Genomic DNA, 21,896 nt, shown 5'->3' with positions numbered 1-21,896 from the left:
TGAGGTTCTGTAGTAGATGAGGTGTATATTATGAGGTTCTGTAGTAGATGAGGTGTGTATTATGAGGTTCTGTAGTAGATGAGGTGTGTATTATGAGGTTCTGTAGTAGATGAGGTGTGTATTATGAGGTTCTGTAGTAGATGAGGTGTATATTATGAGGTTCTGTAGTAGATGAGGTGTATATTATGAGGTTCTGTAGTAGATGAGGTGTATATTATGAGGTTCTGCAGTAGATGAGGTGTGTATTATGAGGTTCTGTAGTAGATGAGGTGTATATTATGAGGTTCTGTAGTAGATGAGGTGTATATTATGAGGTTCTGCAGTAGATGAGGTGTGTATTATGAGGTTCTGTAGTAGATGAGGTGTATATTATGAGGTTCTGTAGTAGATGAGGTGTATATTATGAGGTTCTGTAGTAGATGGTGTATATTATGAGGTTCTGTAGTAGATGAGGTGTGTATTATGAGGTTCTGTAGTAGATGAGGTGTATATTATGAGGCTCTGTAGTAGATGAGGTGTGTATTATGAGGTTCTGTAGTAGATGAGGTGTGTATTATGAGGTTCTGTAGTAGATGAGGTGTATATTATGAGGCTCTGTAGTAGATGAGGTGTGTATTATGAGGTTCTGTAGTAGATGAGGTGTGTATTATGAGGTTCTGTAGTAGATGAGGTGTGTATTATGAGGTTCTGTAGTAGATGAGGTGTATATTATGAGGTTCTGTAGTAGATGAGGTGTATATTATGAGGTTCTGTAGTAGATGAGGTGTATATTATGAGGTTCTGCAGTAGATGAGGTGTGTATTATGAGGTTCTGTAGTAGATGAGGTGTATATTATGAGGTTCTGTAGTAGATGAGGTGTATATTATGAGGTTCTGTAGTAGATGGTGTATATTATGAGGTTCTGTAGTAGATGAGGTGTGTATTATGAGGTTCTGTAGTAGATGAGGTGTATATTATGAGGTTCTGTAGTAGATGGTGTATATTATGAGGTTCTGTAGTAGATGAGGTGTGTATTATGAGGTTCTGTAGTAGATGAGGTGTGTATTATGAGGTTCTGTAGTAGATGAGGTGTGTATTATGAGGTTATGTAGTAGATGAGGTGTGTATTATGAGGTTCTGTAGTAGATGAGGTGTGTATTATGAGGTTCTGTAGTAGATGAGGTGTGTATTATGAGGTTCTGTAGTAGATGAGGTGTATATTATGATGTTCTGTAGTAGATGAGGTGTGTATTATGTGGTTCTGTAGTAGATGAGGTGTGTATTATGAGGTTCTGTAGTAGAAGAGGTGTATATTATGTGGTTCTGCAGTAGATGGTGTGTATTATGAGGTTCTGTAGTAGATGAGGTGTGTATTATGAGGTTCTGTAGTAGATGAGGTGTATTATGAGGTTCTGTAGTAGATGAGGTGTGTATTATGAGGTTCTGTAGTAGATGAGGTGTATATTATGAGGTTCTGTAGTAGATGAGGTGTATTATGAGGTTCTGTAGTAGATGAGGTGTGTATTATGAGGTTCTGTAGTAGATGAGGTGTATATTATGAGGTTCTGTAGTAGATGAGGTGTGTATTATGAGGTTCTGTAGTAGATGAGGTGTGTATTATGAGGCTCTGTAGTAGATGAGGTGTATATTATGAGGTTCTGTAGTAGATGAGGTGTATATTATGAGGTTCTGTAGTAGATGAGGTGTATATTATGAGGTTCTGCAGTAGATGAGGTGTATATTATGATGTTCTGCAGTAGATGAGGTGTATATTATGATGTTCTGTAGTAGATGAGGTGTATATTATGAGGTTCTGTAGTAGATGAGGTGTGTATTATGAGGTTCTGTAGTAGATGAGGTGTATATTATGAGGTTCTGTAGTAGATGAGGTGTGTATTATGAGTTCTGTAGTAGATGAGGTGTGTATTATGAGGTTCTGTAGTAGATGAGGTGTGTATTATGAGGTGCTGTAGTAGATGAGGTGTGTATTATGAGGTTCTGTAGTAGATGAGGTGTGTATTATGAGGTGCTGTAGTAGATGAGGTGTATATTATGAGGTTCTGTAGTAGATGAGGTGTATATTATGAGGTTCTGCAGTAGATGAGGTGTATATTATGATGTTCTGTAGTAGATGAGGTGTGTATTATGAGTTCTGTAGTAGATGAGGTGTGTATTATGAGGTTCTGTAGTAGATGAGGTGTGTATTATGAGGTTCTGTAGTAGATGAGGTGTATATTATGATGTTCTGTAGTAGATGAGGTGTATATTATGAGGTTCTGCAGTAGATGAGGTGTATATTATGATGTTCTGTAGTAGATGAGGTGTATATTATGAGGTCTGTAGTAGATGAGGTGTATATTATGAGGTTCTGTAGTAGATGAGGTGTGTATTATGATGTTCTGTAGTAGATGAGGTGTGTATTATGATGTTCTGTAGTAGATGAGGTGTATATTATGATGTTCTGTAGTAGATGAGGTGTATATTATGAGGTCTGTAGTAGATGAGGTGTATATTATGAGGTTCTGTAGTAGATAAGGTGTGTATTATGATGTTCTGTAGTAGATGAGGTGTGTATTATGAGGTTCTGTAGTAGATGAGGTGTATATTATGAGGTTCTGTAGTAGATGAGGTGTGTATTATGAGGTTCTGTAGTAGATGAGGTGTATATTATGAGGTCTGTAGTAGATGAGGTGTATATTATGAGGTTCTGTAGTAGATGAGGTGTATATTATGAGGTCCTGTAGTAGATGAGGTGTGTATTATGAGGTTCTGTAGTAGATGAGGTGTATATTATGAGGTCCTGTAGTAGATGAGGTGTGTATTATGAGGTTCTGTAGTAGATGAGGTGTATATTATGAGGTCCTGTAGTAGATGAGGTGTGTTATGAGGTCTGTAGTAGATGAGGTGTATATTATGAGGTCTGTAGTAGATGAGGTGTATATTATGAGGTTCTGTAGTAGATGAGGTGTATATTATGAGGTTCTGTAGTAGATGAGGTGTGTATTATGAGGTTCTGTAGTAGATGATGTGTATATTATGAGGTTCTGTAGTAGATGAGGTGTATATTATGAGGTTCTGTAGTAGATGAGGTGTATATTATGAGGTTCTGTAGTAGATGAGGTGTATATTATGAGGTTCTGTAGTAGATGAGGTGTATATTATGAGGCTCTGTAGTAGATGAGGTGTGTATTATGAGGCTCTGTAGTAGATGAGGTGTGTATTATGAGGTTCTGTAGTAGATGAGGTGTATATTATGAGGTTCTGTAGTAGATGAGGTGTATATTATGAGGTTCTGTAGTAGATGAGGTGTATATTATGAGGTTCTGTAGTAGATGAGGTGTATATTATGAGGCTCTGTAGTAGATGAGGTGTGTATTATGAGGCTCTGTAGTAGATGAGGTGTGTATTATGAGGTTCTGTAGTAGATGAGGTGTGTATTATGAGGCTCTGTAGTAGATGAGGTGTGTATTATGAGGTTCTGTAGTAGATGAGGTGTGTATTATGAGGTTCTGTAGTAGATGATGTGTATATTATGAGGTTCTGTAGTAGATGAGGTGTATATTATGAGGTTCTGTAGTAGATGAGGTGTATATTATGAGGTTCTGTAGTAGATGAGGTGTATATTATGAGGTTCTGTAGTAGATGAGGTGTATATTATGAGGCTCTGTAGTAGATGAGGTGTGTATTATGAGGCTCTGTAGTAGATGAGGTGTGTATTATGAGGTTCTGTAGTAGATGAGGTGTATATTATGAGGTTCTGTAGTAGATGAGGTGTATATTATGAGGTTCTGTAGTAGATGAGGTGTGTATTATGAGGCTCTGTAGTAGATGAGGTGTGTATTATGAGGCTCTGTAGTAGATGAGGTGTGTATTATGAGGCTCTGTAGTAGATGAGGTGTATATTATGAGGTTCTGTAGTAGATGAGGTGTATATTATGAGGTTCTGTAGTAGATGAGGTGTATATTATGAGGTCTGTAGTAGATGAGGTGTGTATTATGAGGTTCTGTAGTAGATGAGGTGTATATTATGAGGTTCTGTAGTAGATGAGGTGTGTATTATGAGGTTCTGTAGTAGATGAGGTGTATATTATGAGGTTCTGTAGTAGATGAGGTGTGTATTATGAGGTTCTGTAGTAGATGGTGTGTATTATGAGGTTCTGTAGTAGATGAGGTGTATATTATGAGGTTCTGTAGTAGATGAGGTGTATATTATGAGGTTCTGTAGTAGATGAGGTGTGTATTATGAGGTTCTGTAGTAGATGAGGTGTGTATTATGAGTTTCTGTAGTAGATGAGGTGTATATTATGAGGTTCTGTAGTAGATGAGGTGTATATTATGAGGTTCTGTAGTAGATGAGGTGTGTATTATGAGGTCTGCGGTAGATGAGGTGTATATTATGAGGTTCTGTAGTAGATGAGGTGTATATTATGAGGTTCTGTGGTAGATGAGGTGTATATTATGAGTTCTGTAGTAGATGAGGTGTATAATATGAGGTTCTGTAGTAGATGAGGTGTATATTATGAGGTTCTGTAGTAGATGAGGTGTGTATTATGAGGTTCTGTAGTAGATGAGGTGTATATTATGAGGTTCTGTAGTAGATGGTGTATATTATGAGGTTCTGTAGTAGATGAGGTGTATATTATGAGGCTCTGTAGTAGATGAGGTGTGTATTATGAGGCTCTGTAGTAGATGAGGTGTGTATTATGAGGTTCTGTAGTAGATGAGGTGTATATTATGAGGTTCTGTAGTAGATGAGGTGTGTATTATGAGGCTCTGTAGTAGATGAGGTGTGTATTATGAGGCTCTGTAGTAGATGAGGTGTGTATTATGAGGTTCTCTAGTAGATGAGGTGTATATTATGAGGTTCTGTAGTAGATGAGGTGTATATTATGAGGTTCTGTAGTAGATGAGGTGTATATTATGAGGTCTGTAGTAGATGAGGTGTGTATTATGAGGTTCTGTAGTAGATGAGGTGTATATTATGAGGTTCTGTAGTAGATGAGGTGTGTATTATGAGGTCTGCGGTAGATGAGGTGTATATTATGAGGTTCTGTGGTAGATGAGGTGTATATTATGAGTTCTGTAGTAGATGAGGTGTATAATATGAGGTTCTGTAGTAGATGAGGTGTATATTATGAGGTTCTGTAGTAGATGAGGTGTATATTATGAGGTTCTGTAGTAGATGAGGTGTATATTATGAGGTTCTGTAGTAGATGAGGTGTATATTATGAGGTTCTGTAGTAGATGAGGTGTATATTATGAGGCTCTGTAGTAGATGAGGTGTGTATTATGAGGCTCTGTAGTAGATGAGGTGTGTATTATGAGGTTCTGTAGTAGATGAGGTGTATATTATGAGGTTCTGTAGTAGATGAGGTGTATATTATGAGGTTCTGTAGTAGATGAGGTGTGTATTATGATGTTCTGTAGTAGATGAGGTGTGTATTATGATGTTCTGTAGTAGATGAGGTGTATATTATGAGGTTCTGTAGTAGATGAGGTGTGTATTATGAGGCTCTGTAGTAGATGAGGTGTGTATTATGAGGCTCTGTAGTAGATGAGGTGTGTATTATGAGGTTCTCTAGTAGATGAGGTGTATATTATGAGGTTCTGTAGTAGATGAGGTGTATATTATGAGGTTCTGTAGTAGATGAGGTGTATATTATGAGGTCTGTAGTAGATGAGGTGTGTATTATGAGGTTCTGTAGTAGATGAGGTGTATATTATGAGGTTCTGTAGTAGATGAGGTGTATATTATGAGGTTCTGTAGTAGATGAGGTGTATATTATGAGGTTCTGTAGTAGATGAGGTGTGTATTATGAGGTTCTGTAGTAGATGAGGTGTGTATTATGAGGTTCTGTAGTAGATGAGGTGTATATTATGAGGTTCTGTAGTAGATGAGGTGTGTATTATGAGGTTCTGTAGTAGATGAGGTGTATATTATGAGGTTCTGTAGTAGATGAGGTGTGTATTATGAGGTTCTGTAGTAGATGGTGTGTATTATGAGGTTCTGTAGTAGATGAGGTGTGTATTATGAGGTTCTGTAGTAGATGAGGTGTGTATTATGAGGTTCTGTAGTAGATGGTGTGTATTATGAGGTTCTGTAGTAGATGAGGTGTATATTATGAGGTTCTGTAGTAGATGAGGTGTATATTATGAGGTCTGTAGTAGATGAGGTGTATATTATGAGGTTCTGTAGTAGATGAGGTGTGTATTATGAGGTTCTGTAGTAGATGAGGTGTGTATTATGAGGTTCTGTAGTAGATGAGGTGTATATTATGAGGTTCTGTAGTAGATGAGGTGTATATTATGAGGTTCTGTAGTAGATGAGGTGTATATTATGAGGTTCTGTAGTAGATGAGGTGTGTATTATGAGGTTCTGTAGTAGATGAGGTGTGTATTATGAGTTTCTGTAGTAGATGAGGTGTATATTATGAGGTTCTGTAGTAGATGAGGTGTATATTATGAGGTTCTGTAGTAGATGAGGTGTGTATTATGAGGTCTGCGGTAGATGAGGTGTATATTATGAGGTTCTGTGGTAGATGAGGTGTATATTATGAGTTCTGTAGTAGATGAGGTGTGTAATATGAGGTTCTGTAGTAGATGAGGTGTATATTATGAGGTTCTGTAGTAGATGAGGTGTGTATTATGAGGTTCTGTAGTAGATGAGGTGTATATTATGAGGTTCTGTAGTAGATGGTGTATATTATGAGGTTCTGTAGTAGATGAGGTGTATATTATGAGGTCCTGTAGTAGATGAGGTGTGTATTATGAGGTTCTGTAGTAGATGAGGTGTGTATTATGAGGTCTGTAGTAGATGAGGTGTATATTATGAGGTCTGTAGTAGATGAGGTGTGTATTATGAGGTTCTGTAGTAGATGAGGTGTGTATTATGAGGTTCTGTAGTAGATGAGGTGTGTATTATGAGTTCTGTAGTAGATGAGGTGTGTATTATGAGGTTCTGTAGTAGATGAGGTGTGTATTATGAGGTTCTGTAGTAGATGAGGTGTGTATTATGAGGTTCTGTAGTAGATGAGGTGTATATTATGAGGTTCTGTAGTAGATGAGGTGTATATTATGAGGTGCTGTAGTAGATGAGGTGTGTATTATGAGGTTCTGTAGTAGATGAGGTGTATATTATGAGGTTCTGTAGTAGATGAGGTGTGTATTATGAGGTTCTGTAGTAGATGAGGTGTATATTATGAGGTTCTGTAGTAGATGAGGTGTGTATTATGAGGTTCTGTAGTAGATGAGGTGTGTATTATGAGGTTCTGTAGTAGATGAGGTGTATATTATGAGGTTCTGTAGTAGATGAGGTGTGTATTATGTGGTTCTGTAGTAGATGAGGTGTGTATTATGAGGTTCTGTAGCAGATGAGGTGTGTATTATGAGGTTCTGTAGTAGAGGAGGTGTATATTATGAGGTTCTGTAGTAGATGAGGTGTATATTATGAGGCTCTGTAGTAGATGAGGTGTGTATTATGAGGTTCTGTAGTAGATGAGGAGTGTATTATGAGGTTCTGTAGTAGATGAGGTGTATATTATGAGGTTCTGTAGTAGATGAGGTGTATATTATGAGGTTCTGCAGTAGATGAGGTGTATATTATGAGGTCCTGTAGTAGATGAGGTGTATATTATGAGGTTCTGTAGTAGATGAGGTGTGTATTATGAGGTTCTGTAGTAGGCGAGGTGTGTATTATGTGGTTCTGTAGTAGATGAGGTGTATATTATGAGGTTCTGTAGTAGATGAGGTGTATTATGAGGTTCTGTAGTAGATGAGGTGTATATTATGAGGTTCTGTAGTAGATGAGGTGTATATTATGAGGTTCTGCAGTAGATGAGGTGTATATTATGAGGTCCTGTAGTAGATGAGGTGTGTATTATGAGGTTCTGTAGTAGATGAGGTGTATATTATGAGGTTCTGTAGTAGATGAGGTGTATATTATGAGGTTCTGCAGTAGATGAGGTGTATATTATGAGGTTCTGCAGTAGATGAGGTGTATATTATGAGGTCCTGTAGTAGATGAGGTGTATATTATGAGGTTCTGTAGTAGATGAGGTGTATATTATGAGGTTCTGTAGTAGATGAGGTGTATATTATGAGGTTCTGTAGAAGATGAGGTGTGTATTATGAGGTTCTGCAGTAGATGAGGTGTGTATTATGAGGTCTGTAGTAGATGAGGTGTATATTATGAGGTTCTGTAGTAGATGAGGTGTATATTATGAGGTTCTGTAGTAGATGAGGTGTGTATTATGAGGTTCTGTAGTAGATGAGGTGTGTATTATGAGGTCTGTAGTAGATGAGGTGTATATTATGGGGTTCTGTAGTAGATGAGGTGTATATTATGAGGTTCTGTAGTAGATGAGGTGTATATTATGAGGTTCTGTAGTAGATGATGTGTATATTATGAGGTTCTGTAGTAGATGAGGTGTGTATTATGAGGTTCTGTAGTAGATGAGGTGTGTATTATGAGGTTCTGTTGTAGATGAGGTGTATATTATGAGGTTCTGTAGTAGATGGTGTATATTGTGGGGTTCTGCAGTAGATGAGGTGTGTATTATGTGGTTCTGCAGTAGATGAGGTGTGTATTATGAGGTTCTGCAGTAGATGAGGTGTGTATTATGAGGTTCTGCAGTAGATGAGGTGTATATTATGAGGTTCTGTAGTAGATGAGGTGTGTATTATGAGGTTCTGTAGTAGATGAGGTGTGTATTATGAGGTTCTGTAGTAGATGAGGTGTGTATTATGAGGTTCTGTAGTAGATGAGGTGTGTATTATGAGGTTCTGTAGTAGATGAGGTGTATATTATGAGGTTCTGTAGTAGATGAGGTGTGTATTATGAGGTTCTGTAGTAGATGAGGTGTATATTATGAGGTTCTGTAGTAGATGAGGTGTGTATTATGAGGTTCTGTAGTAGATGAGGTGTGTATTATGAGGGTCTGCAGTAGATGAGGTGTATTATGAGGTTCTGTAGTAGATGAGGTGTATATTATGAGGTTCTGTAGTAGATGAGGTGTATATTATGAGGTTCTGTAGTAGATGAGGTGTATATTATGAGGTTCTGTAGTAGATGAGGTGTGTATTATGAGATCTGCAGTAGATGAGGTGTGTATTATGAGGTTCTGTAGTAGATGAGGTGTATATTATGAGGTTCTGTAGTAGATGAGGTGTGTATTATGAGGTTCTGTAGTAGATGAGGTGTGTATTATGAGGTCCTGTAGTAGATGAGGTGTGTATTATGAGGTTCTGTAGTAGATGAGGTGTGTATTATGAGGTTCTGTAGTAAATGAGGTGTGTATTATGAGGCTGTGTAGTAGATGAGGTGTATATTATGTGGTTCTGTAGTAGATGAGGTGTGTATTATGAGGTTCTGTAGTAGATGAGGTGTATATTATGAGGTGTGTATTATGAGGTTCTGTAGTAGATGAGGTGTGTATTATGAGGTTCTGTAGTAGATGAGGTGTATATTATGAGGTTCTGTAGTAGATGAGGTGTGTATTATGAGGTTCTGTAGTAGATGAGGTGTGTATTATGAGGTCTGCAGTAGATGAGGCGTATATTATGAGGTTCTGTGGTAGATGAGGTGTATATTATGAGGTCTGTAGTAGATGAGGTGTCTATTATGAGGTTCTGTAGTAGATGAGGTGTATATTATGAGGTTCTGTAGTAGATGAGGTGTGTATTATGAGGTTCTGTAGTAGATGAGGTGTGTATTATGAGGTTCTGTAGTAGATGGTGTATATTATGAGGTTCTGTAGTAGATGAGGTGTGTATTATGAGGTTCTGTAGTAGATGAGGTGTGTATTATGAGGTTCTGTAGTAGATGGTGTATATTATGAGGTTCTGTAGTAGATGAGGTGTGTATTATGAGGTTCTGTAGTAGATGAGGTGTGTATTATGAGGTTCTGTAGTAGATGAGGTGTGTATTATGAGGTTCTGTAGTAGATGGTGTATATTATGAGGTTCTGTAGTAGATGAGGTGTGTATTATGAGGTTCTGTAGTAGATGAGGTGTATATTATGAGGTTCTGTAGTAGATGAGGTGTGTATTATGAGGTTCTGTAGTAGATGAGGTGTCTATTATGAGGTTCTGTAGTAGATGAGGTGTATATTATGAGGTTCTGTAGTAGATGAGGTGTATATTATGAGGTTCTGTAGTTGATGAGGTGTATATTGAGGTTCTGTAGTAGATGGTGTATATTATGAGGTTCTGTAGTAGATGAGGTGTGTATTATGAGGTTCTGTAGTAGATGAGGTGTGTATTATGAGGTTCTGCAGTAGATGAGGTGTATATTATGAGGATCTGTAGTAGATGAGGTGTATATTATGAGGTTCTGTAGTAGATGAGGTGTATATTATGAGGTTCTGTAGTAGATGAGGTGTATATTATGAGGTTCTGTAGTAGATGAGGTGTATATTATGAGGTTCTGTAGTAGATGAGGTGTGTATTATGAGGTTCTGTAGTAGATGAGGTGTGTATTATGAGATTCTGTAGTAGATGAGGTGTGTATTATGAGGTTCTGCAGTAGATGAGGTGTGTATTATGAGGTTCTGTAGTAGATGAGGTGTATATTATGAGGTCTGTAGTAGATGAGGTGTATATTATGAGGTCCTGTAGTAGATGAGGTGTGTATTATGATGTTCTGTAGTAGATGAGGTGTGTGTTATGAGGTTCTGTAGTAGATGAGGTGTATATTATGAGGTTCTGTAGTAGATGAGGTGTATATTATGAGGTTCTGTAGTAGATGAGGTGTATATTATGAGGTTCTGTAGTAGATGAGGTGTATATTATGAGGTTCTGTAGTAGATGAGGTGTATATTATGAGGTTCTGTAGTAGATGAGGTGTATATTATGAGGTTCTGTAGTAGATGAGGTCTGTAGTAGATGAGGTGTGTATTATGAGGTCTGTAGTAGATGAGGTGTATATTATGAGGTTCTGTAGTAGATGAGGTGTGTATTAGGAGGTTCTGTAGTAGATGAGATGTATATTATGAGGTTCTGTAGTAGATGAGGTGTATATTATGAGGTTCTGTAGTAAATGAGGTGTGTATTATGAGGCTGTGTAGTAGATGAGGTGTATATTATGTGGTTCTGTAGTAGATGAGGTGTATATTATGAGGTTCTGTAGTAGATGAGGTGTGTATTATGAGGTTCTGTAGTAGATGAGGTGTGTATTATGAGGTTCTGTAGTAGATGAGGTGTGTATTATGAGGTTCTGTAGTAGATGAGGTGTATATTATGAGGTGCTGTAGTAGGCGAGGTGTATACAGCAGCTGAGGTGTGTGTTATGATCTACATCATGTGAGGTGTCTATGTTCTGCAGGAGCTCGGGTGTGTATATAGAGGTTCTGTATCCGCTAAATTGTAGTGAGGTTCTGCAGCAGGTGTGGTATTTTATGATATTCTGCAGCAGCTGAGGTGTTTAGTATGATCTTCAGCAGTTTAGAAATGTATTAAGATGTTCTGCAGCAGTTGGTGTACAATATGATGTTCTGCAGCAGCTGAGGTGTGTGCCATCTCCACACTTGTATATCTTCCATCATCTCTTACCGTTACGCTGGGACTTGTACTGAATCTTCCCGGCAGATTTTTGGCTTGCGCTTCCAGAGATGATTCATTATCTGCAGTTCCTAATCCGGTTAATGACACCGTTGTTTTGCTTACACCATCAGAGTGATCTGGAGCTGACATGTTACGGGTCTTCATATTGATTTCAGGATTAGGCGCCAATAATGAATATATCTAGATGCTGGAGTCCTGTTCTTGGCTCTCACTGACTGGGGTGGTACATCAATTATGGGGCGATGAGAGTAACCTATAGCGGGGAGGATGTTTGGGGTTTCACAACTGCTTTACATATGTAAAGACACCTTAATAAACTACTATAATATGAATATGCCCGACCTCCTCACATACAGCAGAGCCTCCCAGCATAGCTTGTTTACCTTCTGCTATGGGTAATGAGGTAGGCACCTTCATATTATCCATTATAATGGGGAATCTCACATTCTATTTGATCGTAAAACAATCACATGCAGTCTCATTTAAATAATCATTCACTAGTAGGGAATAGTCCGATTTTATTTTCAGCTGCATTCCCAATTCTGCAGGCTTCGGAGCTGAAATCTCTGAGCATTCCTGCCTGGATCAATGTCTGCACAGTGCTTCATCTGGGGATTTGCATTCTGGGAAGTTTAGCCTTTACGCTAGGCTCTGTACAGTAACCTGATCACTGGCGTAGCTATAGGGGTCGCAGCGGTCGCAATTGCGACCGGGCCCCGAAGCCAGGGGGGCCCACGGCCCCCCGCACCACATCAATAAAAAGTTACTATAGTAACTCGGGCCGCGGGCCCCTGTTACTATAGTAACATACTTTACTTACCTTCCTGGTTCCGGATCGCAGCGGAGGTCCTGACGTCACAGCGCTGTGCGCAGCGCATGACGTCACAGCGCTATGCCGCCGCGCACAGCATCGAGACTACAGAACTCCCGCCGCGGCCGAAGAGGAAGGTAAGGTTATTATCCCTGACTGGCGGGGTCTGACTCCCGGGACCCGCCAATCAGCTGTTTTGAAGGGGCCGCAGCACTCGTACGAGAGCTGCTCCCCTTCATTCCTGTCACTTCATTCCGGTCACACTGTGAATCGGTGTCGGCGATTCACAGTGTGGGCGAGTAGTGAAATGAAGGGGAAGCAGCTCTCGTACGAGTGCTGCGGCCCCTTCAAAACAGCTGATTTGCGGGTCCCGGGCGACACCTCATCTATTGATGGCCTATACTGTGGATAGGCCATCAATGTTTAGGGACTGCACAACCCCTAAGCCTACGATGTAGCAGGCTTAGGGGGCCCAGAAGACAGGATCACAGATTGTGTGATCCTGTCTGCTGGGCCCTGTATCTAAGCCAATCACATGGTAGGCTTAGATACATGGCCCATGTGTGATCCTGTCTGATGGGCCCTGTATCTAAGCCTACCACACTGTAGGTTTAGATACAGGGTCCCAGCACACAGTAATCTTATACTGTATAAGATTACTGTCTGCTGGACCCTGTATCTAAGCCTACCTTGTGGTAGGCTTAGATACAGGGTCCCACAGACAGTATCACACATGGGCCCTGTATCTAAGCCTTAGGGTATGTGCACAGACACTAATTACGTCCGTAATTGACGGACGTATTTCGGCCGCAAGTACCGGACCGAACTCAGTGCAGGGAGCCGGGCTCCTAGCATCATAGTTATGTACGATGCTAGGAGTCCCTGCCTCGCTGCAGCACAACTGTCCCGTACTGTAAACATGATTATACTACGTGACAGTTGTCCGGCAGCGAGGCAGGGACTCCTAGCGTCGTACATAACTATGATGCTAGGAGCCCGGCTCCCTGCACTGAGTTCGGTCCGGTACTTGCGGCCGAAATACGTCCGTCAATTACGGACGTAATTAGTGTGTGTGCACATACCCTAACACACGTGTTACTATTCATTTTTTGTGTGTTTTCTTACAGGTTCGGTCGTTGGACTACGGCGGATTCCAGGACTACTTCGATGACAGCTTTTTTTTTATTAATAAAATGGTTAATGAGGGCTGTGTGGGTTTTTTTTTTTATTTCAATAAAATATTTTTTCTATGTCTTTGTGTTTTTTTTTAAACTATATTACTACCGCCTTAGTAATGGCCGCCGGCTGATTGACAGCATCCATTACTAAGGCGGGGCTTAGTGTTAGCTGCTGCAGAGGCTAACACTAACCCCCTTTATTACCCCGGTACCCACCGCCACCAGGGGTGCTGGGAAGAGCCGGGTACCATCCAGTACCTGACCATCTGAAGTGATGGTCGGCCACTGGGGTGGCCGCAGGCTGGTATTATCAGGAGGGGAAAGACCAAAAACAGTGGCCCTTCCTACCCTGGTGATGCTAGGCTGCTGCTGCTTTATTGTATCTGGCTGGTTATGAAAATGGGGGGGACCCCACGTCATTTAAAAAAAATAATAAAATAATTGGAAAGAACGATGTCGGGTCCCCCCCAATTTTCATAACCAGCCAGATACAACACAGCAGCAGGCAGCATTACCAGGGTGGGAAGGGCCACTGTTTTTGGCCTTCCCCAGCCTAATACTACCAGCCTGCGGCCACCCCGGTGCCTGCCCGTCACTACAGATGGACGGGTACTGGTTCGTACCCGGCTCTTCCCAGTACCCCTGGTGGTGGTGGGTACCGGGGTAATAATGGGGGTTAGTGCAGCCTCTGCACCGGCTAACATTAAGCCTCGCCTTAGTAATGGAGGTTGTCAATCAGCCAGCGGCCATTACTAAGGCGGTGATAATAAAGTTTAAAAAGATACAAGCACATAGAAAAAATATTTGATTGAAATAAAAAAAAACAACCCTCATTAACCATTTTATTGAGAATAAAAAAAACGCCGTCATTGAAGTCCTCGTATCCAAAGTCCAACAACCGAACCTGTAAAAAAAACACAAACACACAAAAATAATCAGTAACACATAAAGAAGCAAAATTATTATTCTTACCTATCCTGGGTCCAGCGCTGGAGCTGCAATGTCAGCGAGCTGGGCCCTGTATCTAATCCTATCATGTGTGATACAGTCTGCTGAGCTGTGTATCTAATCCAATCATGTATGATACTGTCTGCTGGGCCCTGTATCTAATCCTATCATGTGTGATACAGTCTGCTGAGCTGTGTATCTAATCCAATCATGTATGATACTGTCTGCTGGGCCCTATATCTAATCCGATCATGTGTGATACTGCCTTCTGAGCCACTGTATCTAATCCTATCATGTGTGATACTGTCTGCTCAGCCACTGTATCTAATCCTATCCATAGTTTATAGGGTCGTAGTGCTATAGATATGCTATGCTGTCTCATATACACACTTTTTTTGGGGGCGGACACATATGTATTGGGGCTATTTTCCCTGACATTTTAAGCCCTGAGGGTATGTTCACACGGCAGCGTCTGTTACGGCTGAAATTACTGTGCTGTTTTCAGGAGAAAACAGCACCGTAATTTCAGCCGTAATGGCATGTGCAGGCGTCTTTCGCTGCGTCCATTACGGAAGTAACTGAAGCTGGTTTTCCATGGAGTCCATGGAAAACGCCTCCATTTACGTCTGAAGAAGTGACAGGCACTTTTTTACGCGCCGCCTTTTGACAGCGGCGCGTAAAAAAAATGACCATCGGCACAGATCATCGTAAGACCCATTCAAATGAATGGGCAGATGTTTTCCGACGCTTTTGAGCCGCATTTTCGGACGTAATTCAATGCTAAAACGCCCGAATTACGTCCGTAAATAGTGTGTGTGAACCCAGCCTTAGTGACGCCCCCGGCTGCTAGTGCTGCATTGTTGGGTTACTTAGGAGACCCAGCGATGCAGCTGAAAGCGGACCGTCGGCCATGAGAAGTTTGGGGGGGGGGGGGGGCCCAGTAAGAATTTTTGCATCGGGGCCCATGAGCCTCTAGCTACGCCCCTGAACCTGATGTAGTAAAAACGAACTCCCCCGCTACAATATAAGAGCTCAGATGTTGTTCAGCTGTCCCTGACAACAAGCTTGTAGACTGTTTCCAATGACAACCAGCAGAATTGTGAGTGCAGCTCTGGTCTATAATACAGACACGAAGTCCGTTCATTACGGTTTACATATGTAGACTTTATGTAGAATGTATGAATGAATTTTTACATCTTACAGTTCAAAGGTGGACATACTCTTTAAATAGGAGCGGTCATGTCTATTTGAGTAAATGTATTCCTCATGAATTACCCATTATGAAGGATCTTTCTTAGAACTCTGCATTATGTTGCTCCTCTTTTATTCCTCCTGGAATTTAATGACTAAATTGGCAACTGTTATTGCCCTTGTCAAAGGGGCGTGTCCCTACACACTGAGACTGTCAGCACTGATTGGGCAGTGTCAGGCTGTGTGGGGACACACCCCCAATTGGTAACACCTAGTAGTCAATTTATTCATAAAATTCTAGGAGGAATAACAGAGGAATGACACAACATAGAGTTCTAAGGAAAGTGGTCCCAGATTTGTTATATAATGGGGAATACAATTTATTTACTAATAGACATGTCAGGTGAGGCGTTTAGTCCTGTTTAAGTCTATGGCTGACATTACATCCCATTGACTGACTGATGTTGGGCTAGAATTTATAAATAAAATGTTCCTCTTAGGGTATGTTACAAAAAAGGTTGTGACCCTTAGTGGCTGGCGGGCACAATATACATTTATAAGGAGAAGGCTGTCTGCAACAGCTAAGCCCAATTTCCCAGCCACCACAATATAAGTAAAATAAAAAACTTTTATTCAGCTACGTATAGCCTAAACAGACCACATGAACAATAAATTAAAATTATCAACAGCCGAGAACCGGATACAAATGGGTGCTATCTGAATGAACAGACACACATAGTACGAGCATAGGAGTATCAGTATTCCCTATCCAGTTAGAATTGTAATTAATGAAGTGTCCAGTGAACAACAGTAAATCAAGTCGACGGCTGTGTATTAAAATATTAGCAGCCCCCCCGACATGTTTCGCTACTAAGTAGCGTCCTCAGGGGTCCACGGGGCTAATGGCGGCGCGGGATGAAAAAGATCCTGATATAGATGCGTCCCATGACACATCCGAAGGTGTGTCAGGCAGAGTAGCCAATAGTAACAGAGAAGACATAGCGGGCTCTCAGCTGAGTGCAGCTGACGTATAAACAGCAGGGTAAGAAGGTACTATCACGGACATGAGGCGGCGCATGCGCACCAGAGTAAAAAACGAACTCAGTGTAATAATCCTAACCTAGATCCCGACTCAACCAAAGAGTAGCTAGCGCATGCGCTGATGGACAAAATGACCACTTAGTACCAGAGAGGCACATTCATGTGCAGCGATGTAGATTGTCATCACCGTCAAAATGATGACATTGGACAAATGTCTACAAGTGTAATCGGCCAACACTGATGACTATATGTCATTCACTATTGGCGCAAAATTAAGCGTGTGCGCTACAATAAGAAGGTACAGTCACGGACCCAAGGCGGCGCATGCGCACTGGAGTAAAAAACGAACTCAGTGCAATCATCCGGTTGAGTCGGGATCTAGGTTAGGATTATTACACTGAGTTCGTTTTTTACTCTGGTGCGCATGCGCCGCCTCATGTCCGTGATAGTACCTTCTTACCCTGCTGTTTATACGTCAGCTGCACTCAGCTGAGAGCCCGCTATGTCTTCTCTGTTACTATTGGCTACTCTGCCTGACACACCTTCGGATGTGTCATGGGACGCATCTATATCAGGATCTTTTTCATCCCGCGCCGCCATTAGCCCCGTGGACCCCTGAGGACGCTACTTAGTAGCGAAACATGTCGGGGGGGCTGCTAATATTTTAATACACAGCCGTCGACTTGATTTACTGTTGTTCACTGGACACTTCATTAATTACAATTCTAACTGGATAGGGAATACTGATACTCCTATGCTCGTACTATGTGTGTCTGTTCATTCAGATAGCACCCATTTGTATCCGGTTCTCGGCTGTTGATAATTTTAATTTATTGTTCATGTGGTCTGTTTAGGCTATACGTAGCTGAATAAAAGTTTTTTATTTTACTTATATTGTGGTGGCTGGGAAATTGGGCTTAGCTGTTGCAGACAGCCTTCTTCTTAGGGTATGTTCACTCGCAAACTCAAAAACCAAAACAGCTCCTGATTTTTGTAGCAACTCATGTTTTTCGCGGGGTATTTTACAGCCGTTATTGGAGCTGTTTTTCAATGGAGTCAATGAAAAACGGCTCCAAAAACGTCCCAAGAAATGACCTGCACTTCTTTTTACGTGGCGTCTTTTTACGCGCTGTATTTTGAAAACGATGCACAAAATTACATCTCATGTGAACAGAACACCGTAAATCCCATTGCAAGCAATGGGCAGATTGGAGGCGTAATGGTGCCGTTTTTTCAGGCGTAATTCGAGGCGTAAACGGCCTGAAATGACATCGGAAAACACATCGTGTGAACATACCCTAAGAAACCAGAAAGACTAAATTGGATTCGATCTTTTTATGTGTATACAGGAAGGAGAAATGGCATTTTAGTTAAGCTTATTCCCCCATACTACCCCTCTATACTGGGACAGCAAGATGCTTTTTTACCTCCCTTGCGCGGGAGAAGGGCGAGCTCTTGGCGGGTGTACACTGCCTATGGGATGGAGCCAACTTGAACTGGGACCCCGAATATACATAGAGCCAGGGACTATGGCACGCACCCTCTTGAATCTCTCCATCCAGAACTGGTAAAATGAATATGATTCACACTCTATACATGATTAGAGATGTCTCGTAGTTTCTAGATTCAGGTTTATGGATTTACACATCACCATATGGCTTAAAGGAAGTCCTGCGGAAACCAAGGGATCTGCGGTGGGATCTCGGACTGATTTCTGGTAACGGCAGCCTGCCAGTCAATTCTAATGTATATTGGGGTCTGATCTATTTAGGGGACATATTATGAAATCTGAAGACTTTTTAAGGTCTGATAAGTGTCGTGCACTAGTCATTGGGGTATGTAGCCTATACAAGGGGGCGAGACACGTGACCGTAACAAGTCTGGGATTTTTGGCTCCGTGTTGACGTGTCTTCCATGTCGATGACTTGTCACCGGCAACAGCGGTCAATGGCGACCTGCAGAGGTGATGTCTCCATAGATGAGACAACTGCCACGATTTGTATGGAGAACCAATTAGGGTTACGCAGGGATGTTGGGGGTTCCCTGGCATGAAGGAGTTTGGGATCATGGACTTACTAGAGGCGAATACATATTGTGACCTCCCTTTTCTTACTATGGGCTGGAATAAAGTTTTCTTCTTGGAACTTCTGGTTGATGGCAGAATATATGCGTCTCGGTTATTGGACGGCTACCTCCGAAATCTCATCCCGCAATTGTCACATTGTGTCTCCAGTGATGACAGCTGAGGGAAGGCGTCTGTCAGACTTGTTACGCTGTGATAGAAACTTGTATTTCTCCTATGCCGTGTGCGGCACCATCCTGACCTTTCCTGTTTCACCTCTAATAATACATCACTACACGTCTGGCGCTTTCACGGCTGATTATTATAATTTTTTTTTCTTCCGTCCTGTTGTCTACAGCAGCCTCATGACCAGCTCCTGCTCATCAGATGACATTGATCAGGAGGAAATTCAACTGGCACTGAAAGCTGCAAAGATTGCCTCCCGACAAAAGATCCGCTCCCGTTTCCACAGCAGTAATGACCTCATTCACCGGCTCTTTGTCTGCATCTCAGGTGCGTCTCGTCCTGCGTTCATCAGGGTCCACTACAAGGAATGATCGGTTTTCTGCACGCTCCAGATGTGACTCCGCACATATATATGTACTTACCGGATTATTCTTGTAGACCGTTGCCTGAATTTATACAATTGGAGGATGAAAAAAGAACAAGAGTCACAAAAAAATAACCTGTTTCAAGATCTGGTAGAAATAGCGCCACCTTTGCACTCCGTCTGGTATTACAGCATATACTAGACACAACCTATTGACCGGAGTGGCGCTGTTTGTGGAATAAAAAACAAAATAACACACTTGGGTTTTTTCTAATCTCAGATTTCTTTTTTTTTTTTATTAACACTTTCATGACCAAGGGTCATTGAGGCCTTTAGTATGCACCCCTGCATTTCACCAATAGGGATATGGTACGTGCAGTTTTGCAACCATATATATATATATATTTTTATTTTTTTTAATGCAGCTCAAAGCAACTTTCCTATTCCTCTTGTGTCTGTGGCTCGCATGCAGAACAATGTGTCTCCATGGTTACAGACTGCAGACAAATCTTGTGTAGTCTGGTCTTGCAGTTACTCTTTCGTCTGCCCCCTCTTATCGTCTGTAGATTACCAAGAAGAGGCGGCAGAGATTAACTGTAGGATCCGACTGCACAGGGTTTGTTTCTAGGCTAATCAAAGAGAAACATCGGTCTGCATAGGAGCTGTGTACACAAAATGGTAGGATAATCAAGACTATTTCCAAAGTTGCTTCATCTTTTATTTTAGACACATTAGGGCAATAACATATTGTTTGTATAGTGTACATACCCTCTACGTGTCTTTCTCTACATTAGTCGTCATGGGACACCAGTGTGCCAAATTCTGCAGGACCTGTCTGACTCTACACATAATCTGGCTATAATATTGAGTGACTTTTCAATTAACTTGCTTTACTTATATTGTTTAGTTCTTAATTTACACCATCGCTCTATTCACTTTGAAAGCTGCGTTCAGAAATGTAGTGAGACGCAGCCTGAATACTTACTAGAATGTTGTAGTTCTGGATGTGAATGGTGCAAAATGATGTAACTTAAGATCAATAACAAAGCAGCATAGCAAGGAATTTTGTAACGTAGCCAATACAGCTCAGTTACTTATAGTAGTTTCCATTTAAAGGGGTATTCCCGTGTCTGACATTTATGGCACAGCCACAGGATATTTATGGCACAGCCTCCGGGACCCGCACCCATCTCTAGAACGGGGCAGACCCTGTGACCCCCGTTCTGTCTTCTTCTGCGGTCACTGGTTCCGGGCTACTGAATTACGAGGTGGCCAGGAGTATGGAAATATCTGAGCTTGTTGAGCTACGTTGTTACTGGGGCTTGGGTAAACATCTGAGATGGGAATACCCCTTTAAGGCTCAATTAAAGGAACAATCCAAGCAAAACTGATGTACTGTGTTCTTTCTATAGCGGGGCATGACACAGGGATTCTCTCTATGGTGTACTTTGAAGCCTTGTGTCATGCTCCGCCCTTTTAGGTCTTGCTCTTTTGTGGGTTAATCTTTCCTGAGCTCCTATAAAGACTTTTTTTAAATTTTTTTTTTTCTTCTTGCTCTGGTTGGTCCTCAGGTGTTGCCGATCAGTTGCAGACAAATTATGCAAGTGATCTAAGAAGTATTCTAAAGACGTTGTTTGAAGTCATGGCCACCAAGCAAGAGGTAGACGACAAGGGGAAGCAGAAAAAGGGTAAGCAGCATTACTATAGTTACTTCATTATGATCTTATCCATAATTCCTAGGACCAGGTAACTTTTCGGTGATGCAATCCGATCATTTTCATAATTACGTTGCAGATACAGATCTTTTCACATTAGTTTCTCAGGACTCGTGTCGCCAATAAAGTAATAATGATAATTAGTAATAAATCCCGATAACTTGGCTGGTGCAGGGCAATTTCAGACCATTTCTAATTAAGTTTATATGACTGGCATAGAGCGCATATTCGTTTACATCAACACTGGTAATATGGCATTAGTAATATATAGGACTTACATCTGGTTTTAGGATGTTGCATAGCTGCACATTCATTAAGTCGGAGGTGAGTATTGTAGAATGGTGTCAAACAAGTAATAAAAAGGTGGAGTGAAAGCTAGAAACAGATTTTCAGTATTTCAATTAAATCAATACTCTTCGCTATTTCGCTAGATTATGAAATTAATAGTACAATGCCGCCCTCCTGTGGTGATTACTTAGAATGCAACACGTAATGTTTATTAAATACATCAGGGGAGCCAACGAGCCGCTCTGCTTTGACCACGGTGTTTAGATACAGGGCTAAGGCGGCAAACTGAATCTTTCCCCTGGTCTAAGAAAAGCCCAGATCTGACTGTTTTATGAATTTAATCCTAGCTTGTCTGTGTTTGCTTAATATAGGGGATTAGACCGTGGGCCCCACTAGAGACCGGGACTAGTGTGAACGGAGACATTCTTTGTACAGCGCTGCAGAATATGTCGGCACTGTATAATGGGATATAAGGTGGGCTCCAGCCATGCTCAAGCCTTCTCTTTCTGATGGCGGACGCCTCTTGTTTACATGGGAAGTGATTTTGATCTATGACCTCATTAGATGGGTAGA

At 41.1% G+C, this 21,896-nt stretch overlaps 1 protein-coding gene across 2 annotated transcripts in view; it reads left to right on the top strand.

Annotated features, from left to right (window-relative positions):
• The window catches only part of ZFYVE28 (zinc finger FYVE-type containing 28), a 193,105-nt gene that overhangs the window by 159,584 nt on the left and 11,625 nt on the right, over nt 1-21,896 (top strand). For both annotated transcript variants that reach the window (XM_075857121.1, XM_075857113.1), the window contains 2 exons: nt 19,129-19,283; nt 20,892-21,008. In XM_075857121.1, coding sequence (XP_075713236.1) covers nt 19,129-19,283; nt 20,892-21,008 — 272 coding nt within the window. The remainder of the gene's footprint in view (nt 1-19,128; nt 19,284-20,891; nt 21,009-21,896) is intronic.

This window comes from Rhinoderma darwinii, chromosome 1 (assembly GCF_050947455.1).
Source record: "Rhinoderma darwinii isolate aRhiDar2 chromosome 1, aRhiDar2.hap1, whole genome shotgun sequence".
NCBI lineage: Eukaryota > Metazoa > Chordata > Amphibia > Anura > Rhinodermatidae > Rhinoderma > Rhinoderma darwinii.
The sequence above is the reverse complement of the archived record's forward strand: the minus strand, read 5'-3'. Positions and strand labels throughout refer to the sequence as shown.